At 37.9% G+C, this 26187-nt stretch overlaps 1 protein-coding gene across 3 annotated transcripts in view; it reads right to left on the reverse strand.

Annotated features, from left to right (window-relative positions):
* Nucleotides 1-867: 867 nt before the first annotated feature.
* CABCOCO1 (ciliary associated calcium binding coiled-coil 1) overlaps nucleotides 868-26187 on the reverse strand; it is a 111415-nt gene continuing 86095 nt past the window's right edge. For all 3 annotated transcript variants that reach the window (XM_026504292.4, XM_048219094.2, XM_048219095.2), the window contains exons 6-8: nucleotides 6975-7097; nucleotides 6429-6569; nucleotides 868-1265 (exon numbers count right to left, since the gene is read on the reverse strand). In XM_026504292.4, coding sequence (XP_026360077.2) covers nucleotides 1191-1265; nucleotides 6429-6569; nucleotides 6975-7097 — 339 coding nt within the window. In that variant the 3' untranslated portion in view covers nucleotides 868-1190. The remainder of the gene's footprint in view (nucleotides 1266-6428; nucleotides 6570-6974; nucleotides 7098-26187) is intronic.

Here is a 26187-nt window from a genome sequence, read left to right on the forward strand (position 1 = left end):
CAACTCAAAATTACTTTTTTAAAAAAGATTTTATTAATTAATTAATTTATTTATTTATTTGACAGAGATTGAAAGAGAGAGAGAGCGCAACAGGGGGAGTAGCAGGGAGAGGGTGAGGCAGAAGCAGGCCAAGCCGGGAGCCTGGTGTGGGACTCGATATCAGGACCCTGAGATCATGAACTGAGCCAAGGCAGACGGTTAACCAACTGAACCACCCAGGCACCCCTAAACTGGAAACTTCTGGAAGGAAGTCTCCCCTTCCTAGTAATGCTCTCCATTCTCAAATACTCTGAAGTTTAAGAAATTTGGAAGGGACCTAGCTAGTAATTAATTTAGTTTATCCAACCCGAAAGAATCAGTTGGCAAATGAATATTTTGATTCTAAAATCATATTTTAATAAAGGTATTTAAAGGCATGAGATGTTTCCAATCATTCTACTGCAATACAATGGTTAATTTTAAGAGCTCTGTGAGTTTGATTTGTATTTAAGATTTTTACCATCTATATATAGGTTGGTCTTTAATAACCATTTATACGTTGCTTCTTTTTATATAGGTCATGTATTCTCCTGGGAGAGTAACGAGATTAGAAATAACAAATACAGTACAGAATAAATTAAAGTGCTTCAAACTGCTTTATATAATTTCGGAAAATTGGTTTCACACTGAAACGTTTAAATAAGAAACCAAGTGATTTAAGGGGGAAAAAAATACCCCACAGTATATGCATTTTAATTGCTATTGTTTGGCAAGTTTTGTCCGTGGCAGTGTGGTGTCTGTTCACAGGACTCCAGCAATGTGGCAGCTCACTAGGTCAATATGGATAAAATTATTATTATTTCTCCTTATTTAAAAAAGTTGGCTTCATTCCCCTGAAGATGAATAGCATTTATTAGTCAAAATGTCAAAGGAGTACCGTAAAAGTAATTGTATTTTCATATATAATTCTCCAAACTCTTGTATACAAAATGTTCTTATTGCACTTAGTGCCATAAATTCGGAGGCTCTTATGGGACAGGAGATAGCAAAATGGGGGCCAATACTTTTCTAATTACTCAGGATAATAAAACGTAGGGCTTGGTTTTCCTCTCCCAACGAAATGAAGGAGATACGCTGCTCTAGAGTCTACTGTTGCGGCTGGTTGTGTTTGTTTCTGTGAAGTTCAGCAGCACTCTCCTTGTACTGAGTCCTCAGGCCTTTTTCAATTTTTCTATTCGTGCATTAAAGGCCTCTTCCTGTATTTGCAGCTTTTCGTTTATCTCGGTCTGTGAAGACAATCATAAAAAAGTGGTTATGATGGAGCTATCTTTTGCTGCACATTGTCTTTGTGGTTTTGACATACTAGAGTGCCCAAAGACAGACATTATCCCTCACACACCTTCCTGTTTTGCAGACAGAGCCGTGTTTCAGCCTGTAGTGATGTGATAACACTTTATCATATTTCTCTGCACATTCCCGATGTATAGCATGGCTGCTATGAACAGGAAGTGGTATTTGGACAGCCATTTTTCACATAGCCTTGTGTTGGAAGATAGGGTAATTTATCTGTATTTTCAGACAGACTTTACCAATAAGCACCGAATCAGAATAACTGCTCTGGGCTCAGTTAGTACGGTGTTGTGGGTCCCCCCACCCCTTTGCAATGATGTTTTTGTCTCCTGTGTGATACATCCTAAATGGGATCTCAGAAAGCTTCTGTTGTGAAATCACAACACAAATAATCTCACAATTAGAACAATTCTTATAATTAAGAATATTCATCATACGTTATAACTCTTGGAATTATGCCACTTTGTGGTATAGTTTGCGTAGAAAAAAGTACGTGATTGCTGACAGGTTTTCGTGTTTGCTGCAGCTGTGATAGCATTTAGCCTCTGGCAGTGATATTCTGTGGGCTGACATTGCTACCTGCACAATTCCAGAAATCCTTCCACATTATCTGAACATGAGTAGCCCGGAAATGTCTTCCCTTTTTCATGATAGATAATAAGATTATGTATAGAGAAGCCAGTGGTGAGCGATGTGGCAAAACCGGTGTTTTGTTTAGGTGATTTAAAAAACGTTTACGAGCGTATGAGGAGGAGTTTATACACATAACTATGAACAAGCAACTTGAAGTTTAGAATTCTAATGTTTATAACATAATTTGATGTCTTCGGGGTAACTGTATGTTGAGAAACTTCTGTTATTTCAATTTATACAGAATACATTTTTAAAAAATCAAATACTGCTTTGGGCTACATATAAATTTACATTCTTAGTCATTTATTTATGAGTGTGACTGTAATAGATAGTTTTGAAGTATATACCCTGGTTACCTTATCTGATGAGATTTTGTTGCACCTTCATGGTAAGAATCAATATTTCTGGAAAGATCACACTGGAGTCAATTCTGGATCCTTATGTGAGTATCTGTCTTTTTGATTCAAGTTTTTTTTGTTGTTGTTTTTTTTAAAGATTTATTTTAGAGAGAGAGAGAGAGTGTGTGTGTGCACGTGTGAAGTGGGAGCAGAGGGAGAGAATCTCAAGCAGACTCCCTACTGAGAGCAGCACATGACGTGGGGCTCCATCTCAGCCCCTGAGATCAGCACCTGAAATCAAGAGTCCAATCCTTAACCGACTGCATCACCCAGGGGCCCCTGGCTCAAGTTTCATCAAGCCCTAGATGAAGCTCTGCCTCTGGTTCCTCATTTTTTCCATTTTCCTTTCTTGGTGGTTGGGTGGAGGAGGCAAGGAAGAATGAACATGGTCCTCCAGGTTATAAGGGAACTCTGTCATTTTTCAGGAATCACTAATCCCCTTGGTCATGTTTTTAGTAGAGGTGGAAAGAACATTGGTCTAGGAGATGGAGACCTAGGGATTAATTTAGTTATGTAGCCTTGGACAAGGCACTTAGCCACCTTAGGTATTAGTTCTTATCTGAAAAATTAAGTAGTTAAAAATTAAGTATGTTAACATTACATGCTAACTTTTAAATTCATAATTCCAACTCTTAATTTTCTGGTATATTCACCAATGTTATATTTCAGTAGTATGGCCTTGTGAAATATTTTTAAAATATGGTACTCCAGCTTCTTTCTGGCGTGCAACCTATTAGACCATATAGGAATTGACATGGTTTGAAGAAATAACCTTGTCACAATTCCAAAGGATTGAGAAGCACCACTCTACCTAAACAGTTAACTCTTCCCACTTGCAATTAATGTGTTCTATGTCCACTAATAATTTCATTTCTTTCAACTAAGGAGACAGGTGCTATCATCTACCAGCTTCTGTTTCACTGTGTCACCACTATTTGCACATTAACCTGGAGACCTTTCTGGTATTTCACTGAAACAAAATTCACTGACACAGGTGTGGGCTTGGGGGAGAAGGTTCGTGAGGGTAAGACACATGCCAAATAGCGTCGTGTGCTGACAGAGGAGAGCTACATTTCAGATCTCTAGACTATGGTGATCGGTCCTTCGGTTCAGGCACGACCAGTAGGGCCTGGATGAAAAGGCTCCTGCTCTGGTCAAGAACAAGTTTGTCATCAGTCTACCATGTCTCCTTGTTATTCCCCGGAACATGGCTGAGCAGATCAGCTGTCCCACAACCACTAGCATAGAGAAAATTTCTATTGCCTTTAAGGGATGAATGGAAAACCTATGACCTGGGCTCAATAGCCTCTCACTGACCACTACCTTGAGGCATTCTCCCACTCAGCTTTTCTAACCTGGAAATTCAAGTTGACCAAAAAATACCTATGGTCCCAAGATGGCAAACTTCCCTCAAGGTTTTTACATTATTTTACCCTGTTGCTTAGACAGGGCCAACAGCCAACATTTAATGTTAAGAATTTAGTGTTAGGATTCATATTTCTCTGAAACGTAATTCTTTAAATATATTAAAGTTTGCTCCATTGGGTATAATTTTTATTACACAACTCAGGGCCAAAATAATTTCATTTCGAATGTATCTTTAAAATTAAAATACCTAAACTATATAAGCTTAAAATGTTTGCTCTATTCAGTATAATTTTAATTAACATCTCAGAGCCAAGATAACTTCATTCTTAATAAATCTCTAGAACCATAAAGTGCGTCAATGGGAAAGTAAGTGGATTAACATAAAAAATTTAAAGATTCACACTACATTCTCTGAAATTTCTGAATTATAGAAAGTGAAAAATGCCTGAAACCACACTGGAGAAGGAACTCTAAAAAAACTATTCAAAACATGAATTCTCTCCTGCCTATTCCTCCAAAAATTGTAATAACATCATGGCTCTTAAATAAAGGAGGAAAAAAAAACTTGGAAAATTGAAAACATCTTACAAATACTAATTCACTAAATGTTCCTACAGCAAGTCGGCGTGTTCCTACCTGACCACTGACATGTGGCTGCTTTTGAACAGGGGTGCTGTAGTTTTAAGAGCCAGCAACATTGGAAGGCAGGGCTTAGAAGGGGAAAATGACTTACCTATCTAAAACACGGGAAAAAATTTAGGTAGGCAGAGAGTAATTAAACTTGGGACTTGACCAAGACACAAGGGTAAACACTGAAATCGTGCCACGCCATCGGAGTATTAAAGTCCAAAGTAGTCTGGTCGTGATATTAGAGGTTGTGTGGTTTCTGTGGATAACACTGGGATTAGAACTAGAATCCAGGTCATAGCTCCCGTTCAGGGCCTTTCAACAGTTTCCGACCCTGGAAACACTGGATAAATGATTTAGTCTTTCCGTGTCTATCATTTTCCAATTTATTTATCAGGGAAGTGCCTGGCTCGTTCTCATTAGTTTACCAGGATTGTTGAGAGAAAATACATAAAGGGGTTGCTATAGCTTGAGACATTGTGTAAATACACATCATCAAGCCATTTTATTGAAAAATCGGCAGGAATTTGGCCCAGACATATGTCCATGAATCCGCTTAAAATGGAAATGACTGTGGCACCTAAAGGATCTGCATCCCCCACCTCTGGTCCAAGTCCTTTCTATGCCTAATTGCATTTAGATGAACCAGCTAATGAACTTCCAGGCCCAGCAAGGTTGGCTTCGGGCCAAAGGGACAATAACACACACATACAGCAATCATATTCTTTCTGTTATGGAGTAGTGGCCTCAATGTTGCAAACTCTAACAGTAAAAAAAAAAAAAAAACTCAATGAACAGTTAAAAATATACTGCTCACTCCATGGAACATGGCCTTGGTAAAGATGTTTTCAATTTTGGGGGCCTGCAAACAATTCTATTACTGTCTCGTAGTTCCTCAGCAATAATTTCAGAGCTGCAGGATGGCAAAGGAGCCCAGGGCCATGATTATACATAAACTATATTTAGATGAAATGTTATCAAATCTAAAAAGGAGATATGTTCTGAACTCAGTTTAATTCAGCTGCACTCTGCCCTTCCACACAGTAACCAGTTATTACATTCATGGGATTGTTAACAATAAGGCTTTGTGTAAAACGTGTTCTACCACTATTTCTGGTAAACACTAAACACCCCTTATTAAGCTGAGGACTTTGGCTGATTCTGTTGGTATCAAATCATTAAATCTTCGTGTAAATAGTGCATGAACGTTTGATGTTTAAACAAGTTACAAGGTATGCTGATGCCAAGCTAATCTTTTGCTCTTTCTAAATTAGTTATTAATATAATGAGCTTTCGATAGATCATCTCATGTTCAGATAACAATTAAATCTTTCCCTGCAACGCATTCATATTTTAAACATGTAGTATGTTTTCTATTGATTCATGGTCATTTCCACAAGAAATCATAAATCTTCTCAAAATATGCAATTCACTTATTTAACCATTTTGCCTGAAAAATGATGCAAGCCTTTGTGTCGAGGTAGAGATGGGTGTTTGTTTTGTTTTGTTTCGACAGGAAAAAAAGCTTAAACATAAAGTTCAGCTGACTGATCCAGCTGCTACCGGGATGGCTGTCCCCACCATGTCCTTGCAGTCTCCGGTGTACATTGCTTAGCTAGTAGCGATATGTAAAAAGGAACAAACTATCTGAGACGGAGTTCAAGGATTTGAAGGCCTCTCTTTAGAAATTCGGTGAGAAGACTTACCTAAGGGTTATGGTTGATCTTCCGTGTTTGCTGTTAGAAACGTACTCCATTTACTCTTGCGTGAGCCCTGTTTACAGTGTGACAGTCATGAAGTCTTTATCATGTTACTTTTTGGGTTTTGATGATGGGTGATGTTGGAAACTGGCAACACACCCCACACTAGGGGCTGCAGGTGAATCTGTTTTGTGATCTATTTGAGTCTCGGATGACTCAACTGGGAATTACGGGGAGGGTGAAATTGAAGTCCTCCATCGTAAACATCACTCTTGCTGGCAGAGTGTGGGTAGTGTTTACAGACATGAAGCCTCAGGTTGGCTAATTAACCAGTATTAATGAAGTAAGTGGGCACACTATGAAGGCTGAGTACCTGAATGCCGATTAAAATATCATCTGTAACTTGACCCAGCACTGCTTTTATATCTTTGGTGGTGAAACCCACTAAAGGATCCACGTCGGAAGTGTTGGCTTCTGACTGGGATTCCTCAGGGCCTTGTTCTTGATCCAATCCCTGGAATATTAAAAGAAAAGAACACTCAAGTGACTTCTGGAACATTCGGTGATTTATATGTAACCTCAAACTTCTCCTGGGTACTTTCTACAAGGAATGATGTCGATCTGGAAGAGGATTTTGATTGGATGCTATCCTGCTTTTGTGTTATTCATGAGCGGCAGGACAGATCAAGTCATGGTGCTGCTAATCGGTGCTTACTTTGAGGAAAGTGAAGGTGGAGAGATGAAAATTGCTGGGCCATCCTCAGCTGGCCCCCCAGAGAGTCCACCCTAAAGAAATATCTATATTGAGCTGGGAAACATCAGAGGGAAAGAAAATGGAAGAGCATTTGGTTTTTTTCCTCCTGCCAGTAGTGAATAGAATGTTGAGCCAAGGTGAATTAAGAGACAGAAGGAAACTTACCTTCATTTCTGTATCCAATGTTAGGGGTGGCTCTATGAATGTAGAATAAATATCAAATGAGATTCCTTCTTCTAAAGGATCCGGGAAGAGACCACCTGAAGGCTTGACGACCTCTAACACTTGCTGGAAGGGAAGAAAAGAGCTGTATCGTGACAGAGCCTTTGGTGACTAACCACAGTTTCAGCCAATTCATTCATTTCTTTCTCCGCACTGTAATGAATATAATATATAATGCATAGCACATATTATCTAACATATATCATATAACCTATTATCAATTAAATTAAAATTATATGATAATATATAATTATATATAATATAACATAATTTTTATATAGGTGTGCATATGTATATATATAGTTCCAAATCTATTATCTTTTAAGTGCTATCTCCTCTGAATTCTTGACACCACGGCCCTCTGAGGTCCTTATTGCTTTTTGCTCTCAGTAACTCTGTATCTGATAATTAGCGTCTTATTCTTTCTACTGTCTTTATTCTCTGTCTATACTATGTGGCATAAGTCTTCATTTTATACTGCCTTGATCTTTAATTGTTTACGTGTTGGTGTCCCCTTTCTGTTGCCTACGAGCTCTCTGTAGGTAGAGACCATGCTTTAGATCCTCTGTATATTTTCTCCAGTTCTGGCAGAGGTTGGGTGCTTGAAACATTCACCAACAGCCTAATGGTGACCGATGTTACTCAGCGGAGTGTGGCCGTTCTTGGTGGCAATGGCAAAGTGGCCACCGAGAACTTGGTGATGAGGACAATAAAGACTCTGAAGGTTAATGCATAAAGCCAGTACCCTATGAATCAGAGAGGAGATCTGCAAAACCAACCAAAAACACAGAGGGCAAGGCAAGACCTCACCGTGAGCACTTCAGAATTGTGTAGCAAGTGTGCAAATCTGAGGGAAGGCGATGGTTGGTCAACACTGGAAATGAAGAAACAGGACTCAAAGAAGTCATCCCACCGTGACTTGGAGGTGAGAAAGAGAGGAGGGTACTGATGACAGCAAACATCTGAATCATTTAACATTTAACATTTTGATCATAATTTGACTTCCCATCTCCATTGATCTGTAAAGACGTGCCCAGCTCAGTGCTTGATCTTCATGCCTGTTACATTCCTCACTGTAACTCGGTATGTTGATGTTCTCATTTATACAGTGAGCTTGCTTTCGAGGCCCAGAGGTGAAGCCACCACCATGTGCCGACAAAGTCAGACCCTGAACATACATGTTGAAAGACAAAACTCTAGAAATGCATAAAATCACCAGATAATTACCATCCTATGGGACTTGGAAAAACCTGAAATCATCATCCATTCATTTCTAACTTCTCCACAGTATTTCAAGTTAACTTACATGTTAAACGTGTGATTAGGTATAACTTACAGGTTGTAATGTCTCATCATTTGAACATCAATAATATCTTTTATTTAGATGGGTTTGAGAATATCCTGAAAGCTCAAGCTATTGCCTGGTCATCCCAATATATTTTGCATTGAAATCATATTACTAACTTTCATTTTATTTCATAGGAAGTTGCTGCTTAGTATAAATATGGAGGAGGACTGAAGTGTTAGAACTTTATAGTCAAGGCAATTTGGAAACCAAGTGATTAAATGGCTGGCTAAAGGTGAAATCATCACTTAGTGTCCGGGCTGGGAGTTAAACCCTGCTGTGCCGACTTCTCGGCCCGTGCAGTTTTCAGTATCCATGTCATCATGTTGCCATACTTGGAAATTATTGATTGTTATTAATCACTTAATCTCTATTCTGTTAGGTGATATCATTCCAGATTGTTCTTCTTAAGTTGACTAAATGTTAATCAAAATAGAATGTAAAGTATATATATATATCAGAACAATTCTTTTCTCTTACCATGTTCATAAGTCATTTTTTCCCCTAAATGAGACATGCAAACATTTTCTTCTTCCCACAAAATTATTTGTACCTTTTTTCATCATGCTTGTGTTTCATCCTCCCACACCTTATATTGCTCTTTATTTTACCAAGCTAGGAAAATGAAACAGCTAAATATAATTTAGTGCCCTTTGCAACATTATCAGTAAAATAAATAAGCTGCACATGGGAATCCAGAGACAAAGGCAGATGATGAGGCATTTACTGAGTGGTATAGACTTTTACAGAGGGTGAGGAATGGGAATTTGGGGGAAGTGGTGCTGAGTTAGACATTGGAAAGCGGAGAGAAGGGAACCCAATAGAGCTTACTGTGTTTACCGTAGACCCTGAGAAAGAAAGCATGAGCGAATCTGCAAGGTAAATATTTCTTTTAATGAAGCAGAATTTTATTTTGTTGCTCTTGCCAACATTGTGTTGCAGCTCTGCTTTTCTACACACAGGCTAGGATGTTGTGCTAATTTTTTCTGGCCCCTTGGTGGAGGGTCTCAGCAGACTGCCCCTGCATCCTGGTGGTATCAGATCCCCCCCGCTCCAAGTAGATATTTGTGTTCAAGTTTCATTCCTTACACCTCTGTGGTCCGCATTTCTTTACAAGGCTCATCTGAACTACTTGCCAACTACCCACTTTTCCTGGTCTTTGGCAGTGTGTGTGTGTGTGTGTGTGTGTGTGTGTGTGTGTGTGTGTATGTGTATACTGGGCACATACTTGGGAACTTGGACCACTCCCAGCCCCGCATTATTATTTTTTTTGGTGGAGTGAAACTCCTGTTTATCTCAAGAACTGCTTTTGCTTGATTTTTATGAATATATCTCACAGCTCATACAGGTATTCATTTGATTTAATTCCTGCACAAAAACTCGTGGTGAGAATTGCTTCAGAGTGTTTTGCATACTATCAGTGAACCAAATCATAGCTACATTTTCCTCTTGCACAAAGTTGCATTGGGCTTTGTTACTAAGATACTACAAAGGAAAGAAATGCCCCAATTTCAGATGGGGGTAAATATAAAGTCATCTCATTAATAATAAGAAGGCATACTGTCAAATATATAGCTTGAAATAAACCTAGTGCCAGAAGCATCATAGTGATTTTTCCCCCCATTAAGTAGTCTTTTTAGAAAACAAGTTTAAGGAAAATTAGAATCAATAATTGTGGTGAGAGCACAGAGCCAGCAAATATGTTTAAATGAAACCGTCTGATGCAATACTTTCTTAAAAAAATACAATTAGTCCTTTGTATTTTTTTTTTTAACAAAACCTCATGTTTTACAACATCACTGGTTCTGTAATAAAATCTATTTAAAACAGAAAGACATGGTCAGCTTTATTAAGTTAGATTTTCTGAAAGAACGTTATAATTTCCTCAAGTCTATGAATAGTTGAAGCAAATTAAATAAAGCTAGTTTTATAACTATTTTTATACATTCCTGTAGCATTGTAATTGTCTCATATTTTTTTCCTCAAAAGTCTAATATGTTACCTCTTAAACCTAGAAAAATAAAAACAGAAAAAGGATCAAGTATGTTTATTAAAAAAACTCTCCTATTTGGTACCCGGACTTAGCAAGCACCCTTTCTTCTTCTCCGAGAGAATAGCACCCATAATCTTCAGATCAGGAAACAAAGGAAAAGACTTTAAGTGACTTGCCTGAGGCCTAATGCTGAGATTAAAAATCAGGAGTTTCTGATTATACACATACATCCATTTGGCCAAATGATTGGTTTTGCTTGACTTTCAAATACCCCCTAAATATTACTTTGAATGTAAAGCAATAAATGTGTTTCTCTTGCCATTTTTGAATGCTTGCACACAAATGGATATAATAAAAACAATCATGTTGTTCCATGTGAATGCCATTTATATTTTTTCTGATAATGAGCAGACCATTTGAACCAAGGTGAGTACATTAAAAGCTCTAATAAAGAAGAGAATAGATTTCTAAACAGAATAATGGACTGTTAAGTGAACATACAATAAATAACATCTACAGATGTGGTCGCTAGAAAATTAGTTTTGCATAACTTACCAATATACATTTCCCCCAGATGTTATCTGTTACATGAAAATTAACTTAAGTTAGCTATATTGTTCATTACGTGCACACTGCATTAGTGTTATTTAAGATGGTTTACAATCTGAGCTTTAGTTGAATTGTGCTATGGTATTTAAAGAATATCAAGTAAATGGCTTTTTGGCATAATTTAATACTCGTAAGTACAAAATTTCATCACTGAAACATTACGTAGGTTTTAAAAAATCCAAGATCTTTATTTTACAAGCCAAATGAAATCAGTAGAATACTTCTAAGGTTTTACATACTCAATATGAAATGGACATCTATCACGGGAAGAAGTGATAGGAATTTTGAGTCCTCCTGGAACTAGTGCAGGGTCAGGGTAGGTTTAAAGACTGCTGATAGGAATTAGAATCTGCTTCAGATCTTACTGTCTGAGAAGAAGTATAAAAATTTTATCTGAAAATTGTGTTACTTCATGTTTTCTTTTTCTATTTGATGTGTTAGTATTATTGATAGTATCAACTCCGGCTTACTGTTTTTGTTATTGTGTTGTTTTTCTAATGTTTTTGTTTATTGTTACTTATTTTGTATTGTTTTCTTTGGGGAAAAGTGTGGGGATTTGTGGGGAGTGGTGGTACTGATGAAATCTATGGTCAAGGTGGCAATTACTAACTTATTACATCCAATTATTAAAATATTCAAGATATTAAAAAATGCCATTGAAATGACAACTTTCCACTGTTTTGAACAGCAGAAAGCAAGATAAATCTGTTAAACCTTTTTGGAGCGATAGAAATACATACAAAAAACTGGTATGCTTTAAAAAGACATTTGTTTCAAATTGTCAGATGATGACTTCATATGTAAATCAAAACTTACTACAAAATGTCAAAGTTTCAAAAAGCAAACTTTATTGCAAACATTTCCCAATACTAACTAAGGAAAAAAGGCACAAAAATTCCTGTAACGTTTTAACTATTTTCTGCCCTTGAAAAAAGGCATTACTCATTTGCAAGTCTAATGAAGAGGTACATGTGTGGTTCTGGAAATTTTTAACAAAAATTGTAACCCATTGCCCACCATATACTACACAAAAAGTAACAACATATGAGTGCCACCTGCAAAATGCAATAAACCCTGGTAATGTCATACTGAGGCCATAAATTTAAAATCAAAAGAGAGGAAATTCAAAAGCTCAGATTATCAGAGAAACTTCAATTAATCCATTTCTAAAGTGTTTTCTTTTGTGTTCGGGCCGTTACAAACTTCTTAATATACCCCATAAATGTAGAATATCAATTCTGCTACAAGAGTCCTCCCCCTTTGCATTTTTGACTTGGAAATAAATTTGCAAATGCAGCACATTAATTTTCTTTCCTGTGCTTAATATGCAGTATTTACATTTTGAAAAGGTTCAAAATGTTGCCAGGCTTCTGCAGGGTATGAATAGACATCTAATAGCAACATCTATTTTTATCCACAACGTACTGGCGGTTTGAACATATATGACTTAACAGAGCTTTGAGACCACCAGGGCCACATGCTGATCACCTCAGCAGTGACCGGTGACACAGGACAAGTTAGGACAGGAAACGAAGACTACTCATTCCAGCTGAAGTGCCAAGGAAGAGTTTAAGTTGGCCGGGCCACAGTAAACCAAATTGCAGTCTGGCTAGGACAGTCGAGTTAACACCTTGTGCCCATTTTTATTTATATCTCTTGATTTGATCTTGTTTAACTCGGGCTTGAAATTTTTTTTTAAAAAGTGAAATAATGAAAGAAACTGATTCCAGAGTATTTTAGACATCTTTAGTATTTCCAAGCTAGTTCTGCTTAAGGCCAACATTACAATTCGAAAAGAAATCTGAGTACTCCTATCTTAATGACCTCAGACAACAAAATCCTCTCTAATGAATTTGAAAAAAAAAAAAAAAGTATCTTCTTGTAGTGTAAATGCAATTTAAAAGGAAAAGATGTTTTGATCTGGCTTTGGGGTAAACATTTCCTGAGGGATAGAACAGTTCTTCAGATACCCAGATATTTTCTAAAGATGGCAATAATCTGGAAGATAGACCACTGAATTATAGGCTTTAGACTTGGCTCTATTCCTAATTGTGTGATGCTAAGAAAATCCCTAGGCCTCAGTTTGTTTATCTGTAAAAGTAGGATAATGATAATTGCTACCTGGCTACTTCATTGAATTGTTTCAAGCACAAATTAGATAATGTGGATGAAAATTCTGGGAGTTCTTCAAAGGGAAAGTATTATTAAACCCAAAGGTGTATTATTATTATTACTTATAATTACTATTATTATTGAAAGGATCATCTTTCTAACGCCAGCCCTGCAAGACAGAGTAGAGTAGCCATATCGAGAATACTGGTTCATGCCGTTTCTATGTGAAGTTGTTAACATTGCCCTAAGAGTCCAGCTAATGCAGAAGAGTTTGTTAATAAGGACACACCATCACCCTGTTTCCATATGGTCACAGCCTTTAAATTACCAAATATGTATCCAATGTCATCTTATTTGAAGAATTCCTTGGACCCAAATAACTTCTCTCTGGAGACTTGTGGCATAGTTGTTCTGTGGCGTGATCAGGACTAAGGCAAACCACCTATTTAGTAAAGGAGAATGTTTACATCTAACTTTCAAAATTAGAAAACCTTCCTCTCCACCCTTCCCTACCCAAGTTATCACTCTTTCCACCTTTCATTTTTCAGCATCCAGTGTGGCCTGTGGTTGTCCAGACTGAGTTCACTTCCAAAAGATTTCCTTTAACAGATGTCATCAAAGGTAAGGAGTTAGGGCCTACAGGACACATTTTTTAACATGTCCTTCTTATGAAAACTGAAACACTGGAGCTCTTGAGACTGCTAAGTTCAACATTGTATTTTTGGTTCTTAGATTGACCTTATCTTGCAACTTTCTCAGGTTGAGAGAGGAAAGTATGGTTGGTTCTATTATAAATAATTGGAAAATAACTAATGCTTTTCAAAGATATTTTTAAAAAGCCACTCAGAGTATATTTGTTTAGATTACTAAGTTACACTCTAAAAGGCATATCCTTGAACTCAGTGTAAAGTATTTCAAACAGTTCTGATCATGGATAAATGTGTTTTGACTTCATCTTGGCGTTCTATTTAAAGCTTGATGGTTTTGAATATTTAAAATTGAGGAAATACTCTAAATTACCTCCTATTTCAAGAATTAAGTATCAGTAACTGTAAATTAGTCGGCATGATAAAGATGAGTTACCGAATTATCTTTGCAGAAAGCCGGTTTTGAATTTTCAAATATAAATTTTAAAAAATTGATTTTATATATGTTGCATTCTAATTATATCTTATGATAGCTTCTATGAAGACGAAATTATTTCATGGCCTTTATATTTGCAAATACTCTTTTTGAACAAGTACCTGGAATTTGCAGAAATCATTCAAGACAATAAGTCATAATGATTAGAAGAGAAACTATGATAAATGAAGGAACCCTAAGTCTTTGGTTCTAGTCTTTCTCTTTTCATGGACTTCCTGCTATCTTCACAGCTTAAATTACCTGAGTAAGAAGAGGCTGAAACTATCTGGATAAAGCTATCCATGTAATTTACTTAACTTCAAAGCATACCAATTGACTTGCACTTCAGTCCTGAAGTTATCATACTTTGGAAGCAAAAAAAAAAAAAAAAAAAAAAAAAAAACCTCCAAAACAAAACAAAAAAAATTTCTTAAAACTATATTGAAATTAATTTCACTTAGAAATAGTAAAGCTGTTTTTTAGGCTAAAGTAGAATGTTTGTAGAGTGCTATGAAGTCTTTAGAGAAGTCAACATAATATTATTATTCCTGACCTCTTAGACCCAAGATGTCTATTTTAAGTAATCTGACATTAAAAATGTGCTGACAAATATAGATTAAAAAACAACACAGGAAGTTGTAAATCAGTTGGTAACCCTTAGCATCAAGGAAATAAGAGACCACGAAAATGTAGTCATTTACTTTAGTCAACCTCAACTTTAATTTTTAACTAAAGAAAATTCGCAGAAGGCATGATGTTTACATTTTGGATATTTTATTCATAGTTTGTGTGTTTCCTTTTTCTCCAGTGGGCTCATAAATTATTACAAGGAAACATGTTGTCACAGTTATAAATATTTCCCTCTCAGCCTAGCTCCCTCCACCATCCCTCCCCCAGCCCTCCTTTTAAAAACTCCACTAACTGGTTCTTTAAGTGCAATAGTCATTCTTCTTTGATCAGCAGGGCAGGATTTTCGTGCTTCAGAGAAAACTGCTGTTGATTACTCTTGTGTGCCTGACGTTCTGGAAACAGGGCTCTTTCAGGGAGCACCCAGGCCTTCCATGCCCGGGCAGCCCATTATTATATAGATGGGGGTGTCATTATTTCAGTAACCTAAAAAGAGTCTTGTCTTTCCTTCCCAGGAACAGCTCTAGGTTCTCTAAGTTTCCGAGGCTTTTCATGGAATCTGAATTCTTGGAAATTAATCACAAAACAGGTTTTGTGGACAATGGCACATACGGCAATAGATTTTTGCAAAAAAGACCTTTCACCTAGAATCAGTTAAAAACAAACTGAAATCATGGCAACTCTGAAAAATTTAGGTGGTATCTGTCTTCCAGATTTGAATGTTTAAGAAATCTGGATTTTTTTTTTTCTCCCCTTAAATGTGTAGTCGGAGTCCTGGATTGGCTCTGCTACCCAGTAGAGAGTATCTCTGGAACTTGTTTATTTTATTTGTAAAGAAATAGAGGGAAGGGGGCGCCTGGGTAGCGCAGTCATTAGGCGTCTGCCTTCGGCTCAGGGCATGATCCCGGCGTTCCAGGATCAAGTCCCACATCGGGCTCCTCCGCTGGGAGCTTGCTTCTTCCTCTCCCACTCCCCCTGCTTGTGTTCCCTCTCTCACTGGCTGTCTATCTCTGTCAAATAAATAAATAAATAATCTTAAAAAAAAAAAAAAGAAAACTGGAAACCTGATATTTAGTGTCCTCCAGTGATTTAAAAAAAAAAAAAAAGAAAGAAATAGAGGGAGGGCTAAGCTAGGTCATCTCTAGTTCAGTTACAGATGTTATAGCCTATGTTCCTAAATTTCAAATGGCCTTTTCTCTATTTATCCAAGCCTCAAAGTCACCAGCCTGCGCAGATCCTCAGATTCAGTATTTTCCTGTCATGATATGGAAAACTATTTGGATGACAGTCTCAGTACTTAATGGAATCTTAGACAGGCTGCAGCTTGTCCATTATTTCTACTTAATTATCTTCTGCAAACCTGTTCCTCCTTCATTTTCTTTATCTCTCAGTGACATCACCAGCTTCTTGGTTTCTGGACTCAAAACGTTGAGGTTGTCTTCAGTTGTTCCCTCTCCCTTGACCCTAACATTAAATCAGGAGTTGGGGACACCTCTGTGATGTCACACCTGCCCCCTTCTTTTTCTTAACCATGCTCACCGTGTAGCCTCCAGAGCCAAGATCTTGCCTTCAGAGATCTTCAATTCCAGTCATACCATGCACAGTGCCCACAACATAGTGGGTGCTCAATAAACATTTGCTATGGGAAAACAGAAAGCCAGCCTAGCCAGCCAGCAAGCGTGATGGAGGTGCTTCCCAGCCGTGAGTCTTGCCTGTGTGGTCCTCTTTGCTGGGAGGGCACTTCTTCCTCATCCTGGCCAATCAGTATTCCATCTGCCCTTCCACGCTAGCTCATTCACCTCGGTGAAGTTTTCCTTGATCTCCCTTGTGCTTCAGAGCGTTATGCTTGTTGCCCTGGCAGAGTATTTGTTCCATTGTACTTTGAGTTATAGCCCTGCAGGAGTGATCTCCCACCGCTCTGTGGAAATGACTTGAGGGCAGAGACTATGTCATTCATCTTGGGACCCTAGTTCAGGTCTTTGTACAAAGGCGGTATTCATTAGGTGTTAAATACTCCATTAGGGTAACGAGTCATTTAAAAATTTTCAGGGCTGCCGATTTGTTTGATCTGCTATGATTCAGTTTTAAAAGTTTAACATGAAAAATTGTACCACTTGGAGAAGCAAATCTAATGGTTTATTGTTGCGTCAGTGCAATACCTGTATTTCTCAGTTATGAATGAGTCCTAGAGTATTCGCTTGTTTACCATAATACCAACAACAAAACCACCTCTCACTGACTTGACTGCATTGCTTAAACTAGGAGTTGTTTCTCCGACTAAGAGTTGTTTAAAATTCTAAAGAATTCCTCAGGGATACTGCTCCCCACCCCTACCCCCCACAGCTCCTGATGGAAGTAACATTAACATCAGAAAATCTCTAGATTTTCTGAGTTGCCCAATTCCGGGGTCCATGATTCACATTGCTCTCCACAGGCCTCCCATCAGCATCCCCAGTCCTCAAAACGAATGTGAATGGTATCCATTGGAGTTGTGGCAGCACTGACCACCAGCCAGGAAAATGAACATTGCTGATGAAGAAAAGAAACTCTCGCTTATTGAGAATCTACCCTGAGCCCAGCAATGAGCTGGTTAGAAAGCACATTATAAATATTAGGTCCTTCAATTCATACTACCTTGTGAAGAGAGGTTTTATTGACCTCATTTTTTGGATGAAGAACCTAAAGCTCCTAGAGGTTGAGTAACTCGGTCAAGGTCACACAACTAACTAGAGAATGGAAAATTCCGGTAGAACTTGAACCTGGATCTGTTTGACTACAAAGCCCATGCACCTAATCCTTGGCAGCAAGAGCAACCCCACTGTTTTTTGTTTTGATTTGTTTTTTGTGGAGTTCCAAAAATGTTTCTCTTTGGTTTATAGGTGAAAAAATACAGGATCAGAAAAGTAAAATGATATATGAACACTAGGGATCTGAAAGCATAAGTTCTCAGGGAATTTCAGAAAGAATTTGTTCACCGGTTCCTCACAGTCCTATAGTGCATAATTCCAAATTAACTCCACAAAAGTAAGGCATGGAGGTTGTAATTTTTTTTAAGATGGCGAGATGTAAAAGGCATTTGGTTTATGAGCAAATTGGAGAACATGCGTAATTCATTTGTGTAAGCAGGAAGGTGTAGGAGCATCGGTTTGCTGTTGGTGACTAAAACTGCATGTTCCCGCTCAAATAGCATTTTGTCTCATTTGTTGTAATTGTAATTACTGTTTTCTCTGGAATCACAGTTTTTTCTAGGAACAGGCACATGCAGAAAAGCAACCAATAACCCAGACAGTTAAAAAACACATTGAGAAATGAGTATGGTTGTGTGAACAAATCTCTTGTGATTATCCTTCCACTGTGTGCTGTAATGTGCTTTAAATCCATTTCCATATTTTTAATTAACACTTAGTTCCAAAAAACTTTCTGGAGGCTATTTAAATCACAAATGGAGGAAAAAACAAATTTGCTTTATCAGAAAATTGACTATAGACTATTTTGGTGGCTTTTATTATTTTTACATTTTAATGATTAAAATTAAGTATAGCCTGATTACTCGTGACAGAAGACAGTGAAATAATTTTCATGGCTGATATAATTTTAAAGTCAAACCTGGGTGAATGAGATATTCGTTCTGTTGTGGACGAGTTTCATTGTCCATCCTGTGGCTCTAATTTCTGATCAGTCCCATCCATTTCATAAAAGGAATTAGACAGCTGTACCAAGTTACTCTTCTAGCAGAGACCCAGTGGTGCTTTGGCTTGATCTCAACAGCTGTCCTATAGGGACTATAGTGTTTGTTCTGTCTTACAGATTTTAGACACCTGTTTTCATAGTTTGAATCATTCATTTCTTTTGAGTGAGAAACAGAATGCACAAATTTTATTTTAAAATTCTTTGCACCAAAATATCACCTGCTATATTAAAACACAGTCATTGTCACAAGTAAAAGGCATAACTGTAGCTCTCTGAAGATGCTTATTCATATGTGGTCTTACAACAAAGGCCACTGTCCTTGTCTAGAAAATGGGGATAATAGTAGTTACCCACCACATGGGTTTTGTAAAGATTAAATCAATATGTGTAAAGCACTTACACAGTGCCAGGAATGTAGAGACAGCTTAAAAGTGTGAAGCTTGTTTTTTTTTTTAATATATATTTTCATGTCACTTATTTATGTTGACAATAATGATAAACAAAGATCTCTCGAGGGTAGGGACTTGGTGTTTTGTTCCCCACTTCACTTCCTGCAGGTGGCAGATAAATAATGGGAAAATAATAAATATTCATTGAATAATTAAATGTAGGAAATCACTGTGGTCAATAGATCATTCTATTACCATTTCCCTCTTATGTAGAAGTCTACTGGCATACAGGGTGCCAAATTTTGTGATTCTTTTTCTGTCTCTCCTCCCTGCCACCAGCCCGTGTCCCAACTTCGGCCATCTACTATGACCTATAACTCAGACCGCTCCTCATCCAGGTGTCCAGCTTGGCTCCCTGACTTGACATGTTCTTCTCCTATTAATGGTTCGATTCTTCCGAAAGGCATCCATGTGAGATGGAGTTATGCCAAATGAATAGATTGTGGTGGTAAGACTGGAATATTAGGATGAGTGTAGCCTCTTCCCTGATGAAGAAATTATTCAGGCCAGGAAAAGCCTTGAAGGATCGTTCTGGTTTTCACACTTGTATGAACACAGCCCTGGCATGAAGGGTTGCTAATGAAGCCAGAGAATGTGGCCCAGCATGTTAATTTACTTGATGCAGGGAACTTCCTGGTATTTATAAATGAACTCCATACATTAGGCAACTGATATTTAGATAAGAAAATCAGAAAACAGCCCATGCTGTAATATAGTGCTTCAGCAGATTGTAGTATCAATCGATTCCAGCAAAGCTAACATCATTTAAGTAATCAAAAACAAGCAAGGACAATAAGGTACTGTTTCGAATTCCTACGAGAAATAAGAAACAAGGACTAAAACCATTCAAATAATAAAGGTGAATTGCAAAACGAAGCCATAGTATTAATTGGGTTAATCTAATTATACGATCTACAACTGAGCCTTAACAGATTTCGGACTGGAGTATCATTGTGAACATCAGCCACCTGATTACCATCATTGCCCTCAGAGAAGACGGAGATTTTATCTTTGAGGGATCTGGTGTTCAAGGCATGTTTTGAAGAACAGATCGAATATCAAAATGTTATGAAAAGGCACATTTTATCTCTTTAGCTTCTAGTTGTATTTGAAACATTTTATTCTGTTCATCTCAGCAATGATTGTAAATACTAAGAAACACCAGGGAAGATAATATTTTACAGTCATTCTTTATTCTAAAAAAATACCATTTTCCTTACAGCTTATTTTGTTATAATTGGTTTGCTTACCTGCTCATTGGCAAGTAATTTTATTTTTGGTTGTAGACACAGAAGTACAGCCTTATACCTGATTTATTCTTTTATTAGATCGATTTTCCTGCTGGTAGATCATAAGACATTTTATTATTTTAGCAAGAATTTTTTAAAGCGTTTGCTGCTACATCTCTGAACTTCACCATCTCACTAGCATCTGTCAGATTTAATCACCTACAAAACTACCTTATAAAGATTACCTTATCAGAAAAAGTGTCAACTTGTGAGCTTCGGTGTGAGAATTGCAAAACAGAGCCGAGCTACACTAACAACTGCAGTGCTAATTTATTGTAAATTATGTTTTTTGTTTGCGGAGATAAGACACGAGAAGTGTTTCTATTTAAATTCATTTCCTATTATTTCAACATAAATACCAAACAGCTCCACAAAAATGTGAGAAGGTAGAATATTCCTTAAATAGGTGCTAGTGATAGTGAAATTTATTTTCTAAGCTATCGGTACCAGTCATGTCACATTGTTCTAGGTGCAGAAGCAGACAGCACAATTAACACAAAACATGGATGTTTAGAATATTAGATGGAAATTGCCGATTGTCATGTGAAGAGTGATATTTATAGGATATGAGCTGGAAATAATTGCATAGCAAGCTGGGCTACAACAAAGCTTTAATTCACTGGGCTGACACTGTAAACTCATAATGTGTCGACCTGGCACCAGCCATGATAGATTATGGCTGTTCAGAGCACATAAGCATATCCTTTTCATGAGCATTCTGGGAACCGTAGTTCAGATGACCCCAGTAAAAACAACTGCAATGGTTTGGCCAAGCTGGTTCTCTAAGAAATGTAAAAATCATGATGAGTCATTATGTTATTAAAATTCAGAACTAGGTGGCAATGAATCACACGAAGTTATCACCTTCAAATCATCAAAGGGAATATAAATTGGGTCGTATAAAGTACCATGAGTCTCACTGCATTTTTAACTAGATGAACCTCTTATATAAACAAGGTTTTATTGTTATATTTATTGTTATTATTATTAAAACTAGAGTGAAATTTAGTGCCCATAAAAGTGAAGGGCTAATATTGCCGGCTGGAGCCAGAAAGAGGATAGGTCCGTGTTTGTAGACTGCTTTACACAGCATTGTCATTACATTTTGACCTATTCTTGTCTTATTGAGTCAATGTCAGACATGGGAATTTGTATAATTCTTAAAAATGCATGAATGGATGGGGCACATGATGAGAGGTCCTCAAATCAATTTTGTTTTTTAAACTAAACTAGACTTTGGACTAGAGAACTTGAGAGCCAACTGTAGGGTAACCCAACTGTTCCATTATCCTCTGTCCCCCTTTTTAATACATTGGATCTTTCAAAGAAAACAGACTAGATATACCATTTAACAGAAAAGTAAAAAACCATTTTGCTGGCTTTGCTATGACTTTTTTCCTAGTAAGCTATATGCTGTATCCGATCCCATATTTAAAAGAAGAGTTTTGCCTCTTGCGTAAGATTTAGATTTCAATTCAGTTCAATTGAGCTGGATGCATGCCATCCGGGTAGGATTTCTGCGCTCACAGGGGTTACAGTCTGGAGGTGAAGTTAGAAGGAAGGAGATACAAAATCAATTATAACAATATGTGGAAATGGCTACAGCTGGGCTAGATAAGGGCCTACTGGGTCAGTCATACCTTATTTAGCTGATGACTGAATGATGTACCGGTTAGGGAATCAGCCAAACGAAGACATTAGCAAGGAAGGGAAGGGCACGGTGGAGTATGTGGGTATTTCCACTGTCAGCTAGCTCTTCTTCATAATAATTATCCAAAGCCAGAGGAATAAGTGGCATTAAACCACTTGACTATAAAAACATTTTAAAATAAACTTGGCTCTTGAGGAAGTTGAGCGTAATTGTTAATTGCCGATAAATATTACTTTGATTATAAGAAGAACAGAAGAAAACTATTGTTGGTTAATGGTTATTTTTACTTAAAATGTTTATAGTTGGTGGGATACAAATAGGCCTCTGGTCATAGATTATGGAAAATGCATTGATAGTTAAATATATTTTAAAAATCCAAATATTAATAACTACTGACATTTGTGTAGTCCTTTTCTCCCAAAGCTCTTGACAAACATTACTGACTATACACATACAGGAATAGCACTGAAATGCTGCTACTCTTTCAAAGGACAAGATGTTGATTCAAGAGAAAAGCAGCAACTGGCTGATCTACTTAAATATAGGTCTGCAGAAGATAGGTGTGCATTTGGAAATGAAAACTCACACCACAGCACCTTTCTCCCAAAGCATTTGTCATGTTTTATTTCAACCTTATTGAATTAGTGGTTTTATTTAACTCCATTTTTTTTTACTAAGACACAGATGGTGTTTGTATTTTATTTTTCTTACATGGAGATTGAGCTGCTTTATGGTTGCTGCGTGGAGTAAGCAAGGACCAGGGCTGATGGCATCTCCTTTGTGAGCATGCCGGCTCTGGCTCTGTAGCGCCTCCTAGGGCTGCTAGACCGGTGCAACACGAGAGTACGGCTGAAGGACTGGTTTTGGTTGATTAGGAACCAAGATCATCTGAAAGAAACCACCTGTCTCAAACAAGTGTCATTTACGAAATATTAGATCAAATGAATTGTTGCTGGGCTGCTTGGTGACACCGATCAAAAATATGCCGTGTGTGTCATACTTACTTGAACAAAGTGTAAATTGCGTGGCAATAATAATTTTTAAAGATGAGAGAACATAGAATGTTTAATGTATACTTTTAGGGCTCTTACTGTAAAATGTTAATTATCTTATTGCATTCTCAAAGTATGACTGGCAGTGACAGAAATATAATTTGTTTCTTTACATTTCCTGTAAAGATGTTAATATAAATCCTCTATGTCTTCAAAAGTTCAACAAAACTCCCCGCTCCTCCTTAAAGACTTCATCATTTTTTTTTTCTGAAAACAAGGCACTTTATGTTTCTAAAACTCTCACATACACAATAATTTTTAGCATACCTTCACTGAGTGTGTACTAACAAGCCAAGCACTGTCTAGACCCTGGGAATTCAGACACGACCAACATACATCCCCCTTTCAAGGAGGTCACAACCTAGTGCGTGGCTGGTGGCTTGGTAGAGATAACATACACAGTAATTGGCAGTGTGAAATAATTATTAGAAGAATATGTAGGGTGTCCTAGAAACTTAGAGGAAAGAGCCACTTCATTGTGGTGAAAGGGAGGAGGGGAGAGAGTCAGGGAAAATGTAAAAGGGAGATGGTGCCTGAATTCAATCTTGAAGAAGAAATAGGGCTAGCAAGCAGACAGGGTCAGACAGAGAGGGAAAATCCCAGACAGAAAGACAGGCAGGGAAAGTGGCATTTACAAAAACAGAGAGAGCAAGAAGAGTGTTCCGAAAAGAGATGCACTCAGTATTGGTGAAGAGCTGGGGTCACGAGGGGCGGGTGTTTGTTAACTACATAACCTTTGGACCAGTCATTTAATTTCGCATAGGCTTTAGATTTGCCCCCTGTCACATGGGGCAAGTAACCTGCTGACTGACATTTAATAGGTAGAACCCATTTTCTTGGCGATTTTGTGGGAACATATATAAAAAATTCAAAGCACAGAGCAATGGGAATAAAAATTATGATGTAGGGGCGCCTGGGTGGCACAGCGTTTAAGCATCTGCCTTCGGCTCAGGGCGTGATCCCAGCGTTATGGGATCGAGCCCCACATCAGGCTCCTCCGCTATGAGCCTGCTTCTTCCTCTCCCACTCCCCCTGCTTGTGTTCCCTCTCTCGCTGGCTGTCTCTATCTCTGTCGAATAAATAAATAAAATCTTTTAAAAAATTATGATGTAAAAGTCTAACAACAAAATGAAATTTTGTTTGAGGAGTGCTAATGTTTTAAATATTTAAATGTTTTAAATTTAAAATGTGATGTATAGTCTTTTAGAGTAAGTCATGTCTAAGAGGGAAGTGTGTCTTTGTCTTTTGCTCGAGCTACATAGAAACGATGGGAAAAAATTAAAAAGAAATCAAGGGATTTATTTTCCATATGTCCAAATAGTATCCAGCAATTTTTAAAACAAGTTTAGTAAAAGTTAGAACAATACAGTTCCCTCATCCTTTGCTGAGAGGAAGCCTGCTTGATTAATGTAATTAAAGGGTTGCTTGTAACTCAAGACTCAATTAAAAAAATAAATTTGGCCTTATTACTTTACTTCCAACTGGTGGTTTTCCTAGTGTGATTTTTGAGCTAAAATCTGCAGCTGCTTTGTTCATGACACAGGAATTGTTTTAGCACATCCCTTCCCCTGCTGTGCATATGATTAAGAAAGCAGAGGTTAAACAGTGCAGTAAAGAACTGGGTAAATTCATTCTATTTTTGCTCACAGCGCCTTTTCGTTCCCCTCCCCCTTTTCGGGACTGAAAGAGTGCAGAAGCCTATTATCTTTTCCTGAAATAATTTAAGATATGTTCTTATGCTGAAAGTGTAACTTTTCTCTCTCCACACTTCCTAGCACACTGATTGTGATGTCTGTGCTATAGATATTACCCGTATTAGCAAGAAAACCCAACGCGAGTGCGTCCTACCATTTATTCAGTGCTCGTGGACGCTGGGCACCGTGAGAAGCATTTGGCATACGTTGTTTTATTTTTACTTGTGATAATCCTACCAGGTAAGGATAATCATTCGCATTTCTAGATGAGAAACAAGAGGCTCTGAGAGGTTATGGTATTTTTCTAAGATGCCACAATTGGCAGGAGACTGAAGTAAGGTGCTAAATCTGGTCTACTTCATTCTAAACCTGGGTTCTCATCCATTTGCATTTTTTTGTAGGACAAGTTTGATTCAAAGGATTTAAAACTAGTTCTGGTAGAGCGTCTTGTATGTGTTTGGTGTGATACATGTTAAATTCATTTGAATGGAACTTTTAAGCTCCTGAGGGCAAAGAGCAGTGAGTCCTCTACTTTACTTGAGTTTATCGTCTGATGTGGGTGTGACTGTAGGATGAAGTTCAGTATGACAAGCAGCATGAAAGGCCGTGTGGTATGGGGGGGAGATCATGACAAACTCCCCATGTCCAAAGGAACTCTTCCCTTAACCTGTTCCTTCCCCAGTCTTCCAGGAAATGGTGCTAATAAGCATCTGGCTATTCAAATCACAAGCCTGGGGCCATCCCTGCTTCCTCCCTCTCCTTCACCCTTTGTATCCAGCTCTTCAGCAAGTCCTGTCAGATCTGCTCTGAAATATAACGGCCACCTACATCCACTTCCGTCTACCTTCCCTGCCCCCACTCTCTCCAAGCTCCCGGGCGCCATCGCCTTCTAGCTGTGGAAATACGTGTCCCTGCTCCCCCTACCCAGTAAGAACCATGTACAACGGGCAGCCAGAGTAGGTTTGGGGAAGCCTGAAGCTAAGTTATGATACAAAATTACTTACAAAAATGAATACATAGAATGATAGCAGTAGAAACGAGAAATTTCGTATATTAAAAAGCTGACAGGGGTGCCTGGGTGGCTGTCAGTTAAGCGTCTGCCTTCCTCTCAGGTCATGATCCTGGAGTCCCAGGATAGAACCCAAGGGGGGTGGGTATCTGCTCAGCGGGGAATCTGCTTCTCCCTCACCCTTCCCCCCGCCCCCCCCCCCCCCCCGCGCTCGCACAGGTGCGCACACTCTCTCTCTTGCTCACCCTTTCTCTCAAGTAAATAAAATCTTTTAAAAATCTGACAAATTCTACAAATATCACAAAACAGAAAAAGAAGTTAAAGATTATTAACTGCTTGACCCCACATCTGTAATATATTTTACTTTTTTGGGTTTCGTACTCTAATCGGCTGTTCACATGACGACGATTTTGTAATACTATCTTCCCTAGAAAGAATGTCAAGATTAGCGGGTCTTTCCTCTAGCTTGTTAATGGAATTTCAGCCTTGCAACTCATTATCGGTAGTATCATGT

Source organism: Ursus arctos, unplaced genomic scaffold, assembly GCF_023065955.2.
Source record: "Ursus arctos isolate Adak ecotype North America unplaced genomic scaffold, UrsArc2.0 scaffold_7, whole genome shotgun sequence".
Lineage (NCBI taxonomy): Eukaryota > Metazoa > Chordata > Mammalia > Carnivora > Ursidae > Ursus > Ursus arctos.